This window comes from Teleopsis dalmanni, chromosome 2 (assembly GCF_002237135.1).
Source record: "Teleopsis dalmanni isolate 2A chromosome 2, ASM223713v2, whole genome shotgun sequence".
Taxonomy (NCBI): domain Eukaryota; kingdom Metazoa; phylum Arthropoda; class Insecta; order Diptera; family Diopsidae; genus Teleopsis; species Teleopsis dalmanni.
The window spans coordinates 72531236-72542657 of NC_051847.1; the positions used below are offsets into that span (position 1 = coordinate 72531236).

At 22.3% G+C, this 11422-nt stretch overlaps 2 protein-coding genes across 3 annotated transcripts in view; both read left to right on the forward strand.

Annotated features, from left to right (window-relative positions):
* LOC119684777 (proton-coupled folate transporter-like) overlaps window positions 1-11422 on the forward strand; it is a 91551-nt gene that overhangs the window by 61292 nt on the left and 18837 nt on the right. The window lies entirely within an intron of this gene.
* LOC119684782 (14-3-3 protein zeta-like) lies at window positions 221-4459 on the forward strand. 2 transcript variants are annotated; one of them, XM_038098905.1, is made up of 3 exons: window positions 221-346; window positions 486-649; window positions 3395-4459. In XM_038098905.1, exons 1-3 carry the CDS (start codon window positions 289-291, stop codon window positions 3548-3550), a joined length of 378 nt encoding a protein of 125 aa, XP_037954833.1. In that variant the 5' UTR covers window positions 221-288; the 3' UTR covers window positions 3551-4459. The 2 variants fall into 2 exon arrangements, with proteins under 2 accessions (XP_037954833.1, XP_037954834.1); XM_038098906.1 differs by lacking the exon at window positions 486-649 and adding an exon at window positions 1282-1445.

An 11422-nucleotide genomic window follows, 5' to 3' on the forward strand; every position in this document is an offset into this window, starting at 1 on the left:
TATTATATTTAATAGAAACTAGTAGTTTAAAACCATTCTACCAAATTTGTGATGTATACATGTTTTTGTTATTAAATTTTAAACAATAGGCACAAATAATAAATTATTATATACCAATAACTATATTTATTTATATATATGTACATTTTTTTTCCATTTACAATATATTGTTTAAATATTTAAATATATTATTAATTTATTTTTTGTTTATTTTTATTTTAGGGTCTTCTCGACAAATACCTTATTCCAAAAGCCAGCAATCCAGAGAGCAAGGTTTTCTACCTGAAAATGAAAGGAGATTATTACAGGTATTTAGCTGAGGTGGCCACAGGAGACGCACGCAATAGTAAGTATTTTTTTTTAAATTTTTATAAAATTAATTCCGTTCCGTTATCTAACTTCGAGAATATATATAATAATTTAAATAAATTTTTTTTTTATACAATCCTTGTTCAAATAATTAATTTAAATATACAAAATTGTAGCTGTTGTAGACGACTCTCAAACAGCTTACCAGGATGCATTTGAAATTAGCAAGGGTAAAATGCAACCAACACATCCAATCAGATTGGGTCTTGCACTTAATTTCTCTGTCTTCTATTATGAGATTTTGAACTCACCAGACAAGGCCTGTCAGTTGGCCAAACAGGTTAATATAAAAATCAATAATTAATGCAAAAAAAAATTAAGTATTTCTTTAAAAATAAATAAAACTCTTAATAATTCAAAATTATTAATGTATAAAAACAAATAGTAGTAAAAGTAAATATAAAAAAAACACGTGACATCATCCACTGCAACGTTTTAAACTTCCAATGATATTTGGAAAGGTGAATAAAAGATAAAAATGACATCAGACCTAAATCAGTTTTTGAAATATTAACATTTCTTTAACGCTGATACAGGCTAATATTGATTAGAGTTAATTTAGTTATTAGACATTAACTACAAAGAAAATAGATTTAGTTGGTGGTGGTTAGGTTGTGCAAAATATGTATCTGATGTATATAGTGAATTCAGCAGAACTCTTTGAAAGATTTCTTGATTTATTATACATTTTTTTTTTGTTTTTAAATAGAAAATGATTAGATTTATTACTTTTTTTAATATTAATATTAAGTACATTTGCTCATTTTAAAATCTAATTTATTTTTTGTATGATTTTTGTATGATATTAACAATTAAACGTGGTTCATCCAATACATATCATATCAAATTTACAACATGAATTGCTATCATATGAAAAAATTTTGTTGGATAATCATCAAATAAATATTATAGCCGTGGTTGAGGATTCGAAAAAGGCATATCAGGAAGCTTTCGATATTGCCAAAACCAAAATGCAGCCAACACATCCAATCAGATTAGGTCTTGCACTCAACTTCTCTGTGTTCTATTATGAAATTATCAATTCACCAGCGAGGGCTTGTCATTTAGCTAAACAGGTTTAGTTTTTTTTTTATATACGATATTAAAAATGTTTGTTAAATAAGCGTTATATCAATTACTCACACGCTATTTAATATAAATCAAATAATAATTGCAATTTTTTTTTTATTATTAAATTGTGCTCTGCTATGACCTCCATAATGTGTTCAAAAATTTTTGTGCTGTATATAAATCCAGATACTTTTTAACATATATGAAACTAATATTAAATGTTGACTATATATATAAATATATATATGCTTGCATATACCTATTTCAATTCTGTATATACTAACAATAATACAAACCATTTGTGTGCTATGCCGCCATATCCTGGAAACTTAAGTTCTATTTTATTTTTTAAATTTGACGTGATATATGTATATATACAAATTAACAATGTCTCCTATCCCATGTAAAGTTTGTAACCTCAATTAAATAAATTAATAAATAGTATTAAGATATTGAATTAGAATTGAATTAGAATTGAATTAGAAATAGATTAGGAAGTACGAAGTACGTTAAAGTATTCTACTTTTAGAATCACAGCTTTTTGGTCTATTGAATTAAGCTAGTAATGAATGTAATGACAATAGTCCAGTAATTTGAACTGAAATTTGTCTAATAGAAGCTTAATTCCAATAGCGTTTATGAGTTCTGAAATATTTGCTGCATTTGAATCTCCAAATCTATACAAAATTACTGTTGAAGTTAAATTTCATTTTATTCAGCAAACACAAGTAGTTTTGCATTTTATCAACAATTTAAAAGAGATTATATATGTATGTTATAATAAATATTTATAAAAAGAAAGGATTGTTGTAAGGCTATCTCCGATTAATAGAGATGAAGCCAAAAAAATATTAGGTCTTATCTTTTAACTATGTTGGCTTAGTTGTTATTGCACGCTCTTTTAAAGGTAATTCGCCGCCAACATATCAAAGCGAATTCAAATACCGTATATTTACGATAAAAAATTTAGTGTATAAATGCATTCGATCGAAAATCGATTATTAAATTTCCAATTAATTATTTAATTATAATATTATTATTTTAATTTTGCTTAAATTATTTGAAACGTTAGTTAAAGATATTTCAATGAAGTTTATAAATTTTTAATAACCAATTACATAGAAAATGCTTTTTAATTCATTTCTAAAATAAAATGTCTTTTGTCATTGTTATTTTGTTATAATTCTCAGATTATTTCTAAATTATATTTACATAAAAACTTCATCCTTAGCAAAAATAATAAAATATTTTTAATACAATAGTGGGTCAAATGTAAGATTACTCAGTATGCATAAGTAATTAAATTAATTAAATATCTTTAGGTAATATATATCTATGCTAAAAAGTATTACTAACATATTTAGTTATTGCCGCGAGCTTTGCAGTTACTAATAAGAAACCTAAAAAATTATAACATATATTTTATTTATAACAATTAGTATTTTAACATTTTTAGTAGTCCTTGCTGGTAGTAATTTATAATAAATTTCCAGTTCCAGAACACAAAAACAAAAAAAAAATTGTATGTTCGTTCTTCAACATTATTTACGTTCATACAAAAATATCTCACCTTTTTTTACGATATCGAACTGCATTTTTGATTGTTTTACGTTAACCATAAAAAGTATGCTTTTTGACATGTTGATGACCATGCTTCAAGCTCTAATTGCTTGGTTATTCTGTCAAATATTGATTGATTGATTGATAATGATGATGTAACGTGTTCTTTTATTTTTATTTTGATACTGAATTTTAATTTTATACATTTTTTATACACTAAAACTAAAAGTCTAAATAAAAACGACAATAATTGCTAATGTGTTTTAATTGTTTTAATATGAAAAAGAAATGCTTAAATGTTATATATAAATAAATATATAATATATATAGTATATATATTAATATAAAAACTAACATATTTTTTTTAACATTGTGTTTCTCATTCTGTATATAGGCTTTCGATGATGCGATAGCTGAGCTGGATACACTCAATGAGGACTCCTATAAAGACTCAACACTTATTATGCAATTGTTGAGAGATAACCTTACACTCTGGACGTCCGACACGCAAGGGGACGGAGATGAACCACAGGAGGGTGGTGATAACTAACCAAACTAAACTGTTTCCTTTTGACTATGCAAATATTAATTAAACATCAAAATTTAACAAATCAATATAAAAACAAAATTTAAAGCAGAACAGAAGCAAAATATATATTCTTAACTACGAGAAGAAGAAAATACAGAGAAGAAACAAAGAATTGCTTTTAAAATATATTTAAATTTCAGTACTGTAAAATTTCCAAAAGGAAAAAATATTTAAGTTTGTTTTTTTTTTGTTTTTTCTTATTTATTTAAAAGAGAAAAATATGTTAATTGTGCCAAGAGCAAAATCAAAGCTAAAAATATGTGTGTGTGTTACTAAAATCAAAAAGCAAGAAAATATTTATCTATTCAAAATGAAATTTTTTTTATAACTTGAAATCTTGAGTGTTTACACTATGTGACTTATATTAATTTATAATGTAAGACACATTTTGGAGACTATCAAAAGTTTAAAACGCTGCTAGAGAGATGAGATTATGCTTTGCTTGTTTTAGATTTTTTAAATAATGGCACACAATTTGTTTTTTCCTTTTGGAAATTGTATAAAATTTTGTTTGTAAATTTTTTTCGAACTATTCTTTTAAGAATAATCATATATTTGAGTAAAGGCAGGAAAGTTAATAATTCTTTGTTTGCAAATTCAATAAAAATTTAAAATTATTTTTTGTTAGGCAAAAACATTATATTATTTATTATTTTTTTAATAAATAATTTAATTTTGTTTTTTTTTTACATTAACCAAGTCAATTTTTTTTCTTTATTCATAAAAAGTGTGTTTTTTTTTCATCATTTAAGTTGTTGTATAATTAAAAATTACCATCTACCAGTTATGTTTGGCTTTGTGGACGCATGCCATTAAGAGAAAATGATGGATTCGATTCAATATAAAAATTGGTAAATTCAAAAAAAAAAAGAAAAACTATACCTTGAACATTTTTTTTTATGTTTCCACACGAAAACAAAAGTGAAAATAAATTTATTTATTTTTTTAATAAAATATATTTTATTAAAATTTATTTTGTTTTATTCATGTATATTATTAAAATGCCTCGAATGTTTTAAATTTTTAACAAATTTCTACTCTTCTTTCCTTTCATAATTTTTTTTGGTTTTTGTGCTTTTTTAAAGCAGAAACAGGGTTGCATATATTCCATTCCATACTTAGAAAATTCGTCTTATACTTTTAAATGTTTAAGGGTCATTTTACAATACACACTTAAGTCAAGTAATTCTTATGTAAACAATAGTGTACACTAAACTAGTGTACACTAAAAATTTAAATAATAATATTTAAATATTAATATTTGTTTAATATTTATTTAAATAATTTAAATAAATATCGCTTTGGTGTCAAAGCGGCACTTAAGTGTGCTTTGTAAATTAGCCCTAAGTTACCCAAATTTAGTGCGATCGGCATGAATTTTGTGTATACAATGTTGTTGTATTTTGTTGTTGTGTTATGTGTATTCGAAAGAAAATTTTAAAATTCTGTGAATTTTATGCTATAACCTATATATCAAAATTTATTTTTGAAAGGTATTATTTAAATAAATGTAAAAAACATACTTTTATTAATGTAAACTTTTTTATGCTGCTGCTTAAGAAAGTTTTTTTTTATTTATTCCGACAAAATTTCCAATCCTAAATACTTGTTTAATAAATTACAAAAAAAAAAAAAATAATCGTGAATTTAAGCTTTGGTTTAATATAACAAAAAAAATTATGCTAATTATTTTTATTGGTTCAATAAATATTATGCAAATAAATGTAAATGTTTTATATTCCTATATATATTTTTCTTCTTTATATTTTAACCTATTTATGTTAGTATAGTGCTCTCTCAATTAGTTAATTCTAACAAAGGAAACACTTAATGCTTCTATATTCATAAAAGCATCCACACATGTATACATACATTTAATAATTTTCTTATACCTTTAATACTTTCTACAACTTCGACATTATGTATGGAAAATATACATAATAATATATAAGTACATATATTTTATATAAGAACACTTGCCAAGTACCTTGTTAAAAGCAATAATATAATATTTAAACATATTTCAAGATAATACTGACACAGATTAGGAATTGATAATCAAATATAAACTATTTAATTTAAGATTATAAAAAACGAAAAAATTTTTAATATATTCATACATTAAAAATATTAGAAATATTTTTCGTAATTGAGATGTTAGTATAATTGAATATTGTTTGCCATTTAAATGTTTAGACTTATTCGCTCATATATAATTGTATAATTCAATTCCATAGTTGAATGGTTACACGTTGTTTTAAGGAGAACATTCTAAACTGTTAATGGGTGGTATTCAGGTCGAAGTCAGTATTCTTTTAACTTCTATGTTTAGGTAATTTATGTAATATAATCTAACAAAAACAGATCATATGTAAAAAGTTATCGAATATTAAGATCAATTTGAACACCACTTATATTTTAGAATCCTTATCTAGTTCGGTCTAAAGGGAACCCCTATTTCTATAAGTTTGTACTTTAACTTGGTAAAAACCATTTCAAGGGAAAATGCTTAATTTTTTAGGGTTATGCAAAGCTTTTAGATCTTAATAACTACTTTGACGTATAGAGACAATTTTGAAAAATTGATGTTAAACATAAATATTTGGAAATATTCATTAATTTTTTATATTTGTATCGTACTTATTGTTATTTATTATTACTGCTATATACAATTAATATTACTTATCACCATTAATATTAGTAATTATTATTATTTCTTATTATCTATTATTATTATTTCTTATTATCTATTATTATTATTAGTAATAATAATTATTAACCTATTGTCATTAGTAGTAATTATTATTATTAGTGACTATTATTATTACTTATTATCTATTATTATTAGTAGTGACTATTATTATTACTTATTATCTATTATTATTATTAGTAATTATTATTATTAGTAATTATTATTAATGGTAATTATTATTAATGGTAATTATTATTAATAGTAATTATTATTATTAGTAATTATAATTATTCGTAATTATTATTATTAGTAATTATTATCAGTAATTATTATCAGAAATTATTATTATTAGTAATTATTATTATTAGTAATAATTATTATTACTTATTATTATTATTATTAATAAATATTATTATTTATTATTACTACTTACAATTATTGCTACTTATTATTATTATTACTAATTATTATTACTTATTAGTTTTATTACTTATTATTATTATTACTTATTATTATTGTTGTTACTTATTATTATTATTACTACTTATTATTATTTTTAATATTATTATTATTATTACTACTATTAGTGATACTATTATAATGGCATTGTTACCTGTTTTGTACTTAATTATTATTATTCATGTTTAAAGAAATGCTTATTTTTAAAAAAAATTTTTAAAACAATTTTTTTTTAAAAATACTTATTTTTTTAAAAAAATATTTATTTTTAAAAAAAAGTATCATTTAAATATTTAGATTTGTATTTATTCTAATATATTTCAATGGGCTGGTTGGTTAATTGTTTAAATAATACATAACTTTTTAAATTATTTTTAAAAAATATATTGTAATAACAATTTTTCATTTGTAGTCTATAGTCATTTTCAGGATACTCTTGGTCTATTCCTGTATATGTAGTTTTAAAATAATTTTAAAAAGTTTTCATATAATAGTTATAGAAGTTGAATAACTGTCTGAAAGGTTATAAGCACAAAAAATGTGTTCAATATTATATTGTACTTGACATTAATTCAATATTTGTTTGCTATTAAAAGGTTAATGATTCTGTGTGTATTTTTTACATTTAGATTTTTCCGAAGTACTGTATGTTAATTATAAGCAGAGTTTCCCATTGGCGCCTATAGCCTCTCTGGCTACACCCATGATATTCATCATTTAAATTTTGTATTACAACCAGTTTTGGGTAAAAAATAAAAGTTGAAGAATTTATCTATTTTCTATAAATGAATCTATAGTTGTGTAATACTGACAAGAGTGTAATACTTATATTTTAATAATAATTTAATTAAAAATTTGTATATAATTGGCAAGAGGGATTTCTTCCAAGTATTTCAAAATAATTAAGTGCAATTTTCACACCTATTATAGTTTTAATAAATTATATTACATTTTATTAGATTTTATTATTTATTAAAAATTTAATTATAGAAATTTTAGAATTTTAAAATTAACTTTTACATACTTAAAAATTAAATTAAAGACATTTTAAAATTTTTGCATACAATTTTTACATACTTAAAGGTTTATAAAGAATTATTATTTTGTGATTTATATATTGTTTTAATTACTTATTAGTAATTATAATATTAATAAGTAAATTGTAAAAAATTTTTTAATATTCTTATAAACACTTTCAAAGTTTTTAAGTATAATTAGTTACTTTATTTCATTAATATTTGCAATTTTATGTATTGTGGTCTTAAAGTCATTTAAAATCAGTAATAAAAAATTTTTCTTTTTTAAAACAAAAATATTTATATTTTTATTTTATTTATATTTTTAAAATAATTATTTTTATATTTTTAAAGCAACAAATTATTTTTTAATTTTATTTTTTCATTTATTTTTATATATAACAATTTAATTATACTCGTTAATCAGCACTGTGGGATTGATTTAGAAAATATAAAAATAAAATGACAAATATAATTCCTTTCCGATATATTGTCCAATTTGTACTTTGATAGATTGACGGCTTTGTTATTTGGTATATATACTTTTATTTTTATTTATTTAAATTTAGTAATCAAATGCTTATGGTATATAGGTATGGTATATATTTTATTTTTATTTATTTAAAATTAGTAACCAAATACTGAGATGGTATATAAAAGATTATTTAAAATTCCAAAACAAATGTCCCTGTGGGTATTGTTTTTATAAAGAATAATATAATTAATTTAATTATATATATATAAAAGCAGTTTTTTTTTAAATGTGTATTGCGTTCATAAATTCCTTATATTTAAATAATAATTTTATTAGTGTGATTGATTGTTGACAGAAAACGGCTAAATAAATATATTAAAAAGAGCGCTGTTTTTTTTAAATAGCACTAAAAATATTAGTTAAAATTTCAAATATAGTTAAAGAATATGCAATTTTTTTTATATGTATAGAGAAGAGCATTATATAATAATAAAATCCCCTAAATGCACAATCAAATCCAAAATCTCACTGAATTGTTCATGTTCATTTTTTCTAAGTGTTAAATGTGTAAGAACTCAACATACTTTTTACTCAACATGGCTAATTTTATTCATATTAATATAAAATTAAATTAACAACTTAATATATATATATGTATATATATTTAGATATACATATATATATTTTATTACATATATGTGTATATGTTGTGTGTGTGTAATGTAAATGTGCATTATTTAATTATTAAAAAAAAAAAGAAAAGAATTGTTTAATTAAATTGTTTAAACAATTTACATAATTTTCAAAACTTTGAAGTATAAAAAGGTTTCCAAGTCTAAGGATAAAAACATAAAAAGAAAATTTGGTAGTAAAAAAGTTAAATATTTATTAAACTCTATATGATGAAAGTTTAAAAAATGTTTAACTTTTAATTGGTAAGTAAGTGAAAAAAAATTTTTTAATTATTTTAATTTTTTTAAATCAATTTTGCATGCATTTCGCAATAAACATTTAATTTATTTTTTATCTTATCTATAAGCTTAAATAAAATATATCAGTTTTATTTAGTTACGCCTATATATACGCTTAACAATTTTTAAAATAAAACATTTATTTTTATTTTTAAACATTTCATATTCTTTAATATTTATGAATTAAATATTTCAAATTCTAAAACTTAAAATCTCAAACAGCAATACAACTGCTTCCCAACTTATAATAAAAAAAGAATTATATACATATAATAAAGAATATTTATGTATAATAATATATAAACAAAAACAATTAATTTTTGCATAACTGAATGAGAAAATTTAATATATATTTTATTTTATTTAAAAAAGATAAAGTTATACGCAATACAGTATAAAATTTTTATTAAAATGCTATTTAAAACTTTCTGATATGATGATAAAGTGTATAATATTTCTATATTTATAATAATATTATTGTCCAAACAAAAATAAAAAAAACACATAATATGCAAAAATTAAAACATGAAAACTAAAACTAAATTTATGTTAAATTTATACAAATTCATAAAATAAAAAAATATGATTTGTATGAACATTTTTCATAAAAAAAAACAAGGAGGTGAAGATTGATGAATTATTTAAGTTTATTGAAATTACAGTTTCTTAATTAAAAAAAAAATTAATAAATAAACTAAAAACAGATTATTCCATTGTATATTTATTATTATTATAACAAGTTTTTTTGTTGGTATTGTCTCCAATAATCACCAGTAACCAGAAATTGACTTTGAAAAAAGGAGTTTCTATTATTTTTATTATCACACAATGGATTCAATGGTGCATTTATTTTAAATACACAATGAACCGTCCATTCTTTTCGGGGGCTTTAGCCTTTTAAGCCCACCCGCCTTGGCTACATGCCTGATAAGCTACACTTGATAGATCCGGTAGCATTATACTGTGTCGAAGACGTTAACAAAATGGATATGATAATTGATAATCGATATTTTTTTACTTAGTGATTTTTAAAGTTTTCGAATATGGTATATAGATTTCAGTTTAATTTTTTATGTATTATTTTTTTAATTGCCGCAAACTATTATAAAACTATCATAGTAGCTATGAGAATTACAAAGGTTTGGTTAGGTTATACTGGCGATCCTTAGGGGATCTACTTAGGCCTATTGTCTCATTGTATTACTGTATAGATGAAAATTCATTGTTTAAAACCACATAGAATCTATGGCGTAGCTTTAACTGCTATTAGTGGCTATTTAGTGTAATTGATCAAGATCCTCAAGAGAGGGGGCTTGTAAAATGTTGAGTCGCCGCCGTGCATGAGCTGGGCAAAAAGAGATTAAATGAGATACACTCTCAGCGTTTTTCCTACCACTGCGACTGGTATGACTAAAAGGGAGATTTAATCTTCTAGCATGGTTGCCGAGTTTGCAGTGACCAGTAAGTTAACCTACCATAGGATATATCTCTACGGGGCATGAGAAGTACATATAAATTTGAATTAAAAATTTTAATTTTATTATTAACTGTTTGGAGAAAAATGGAGAGAGACAAAGAAATGTTTTTTTGTTTATTTTCATATGTGAAAACGGCGGTTTATTATGCCGCTTTCAGTTTTATTATTTAGTTTATTATTTATTCATATAAAAGTAGTAATTTTAATTTTAATTAAAAATTCTTAATATAACAGTTGTAGTCATTCTGAAGTGATAATTAAGAATCTAAAATTTCCTGGATTTTTGTGAATTTAATTATTCGGTAATTGTAAGTAAGATTTTTGTCTCTTAAACTTTTTAAGTTTTTAAGGATAAAGAGTACGGTTTTAAATATACCACTTTATTTAAGCTCCTTTATTACCTCCAGCTAATATTGGAGCTGGTAATGATAACAAATTCAAATGAATTTTAGTCTTTAGTTACTTAATAACTAATTGAATCTTTTCCTGTTTGGTTAAACATATTATATTAAAGCGATTTCTGTAGTAGTGATATCCCTCTTGATTTTAGGTTGGTTCTTCATTTATGTAGATTTTTATGCCCTTTTTATGCGCTTTCATGATGAAGGCTAACGTAACTATAATAAACGCATGTTGTAATGTAATGACGATTTAGGAATGCTATCCTCTGATTAGAGGCGTTGTTTATGGATTTATATATAGTGCTAATCCAATTATGTACAATATATCTGCATTCATTATTT

Excerpts from the sequence above, each read along its gene's own strand:
- LOC119684782 (XM_038098905.1), top strand. The coding sequence starts at position 289 with ATGAAAGGAGATTATTACAGGTATTTAGCTGAGGTGGCCACAGGAGAC. Across the intron at positions 347-485 it reads CACAGGAGACGCACGCAATA|CTGTTGTAGACGACTCTCAA; the intron begins GTAAGTATTTTT and ends ACAAAATTGTAG. Across the intron at positions 650-3,394 it reads CCTGTCAGTTGGCCAAACAG|GCTTTCGATGATGCGATAGC; the intron begins GTTAATATAAAA and ends TTCTGTATATAG.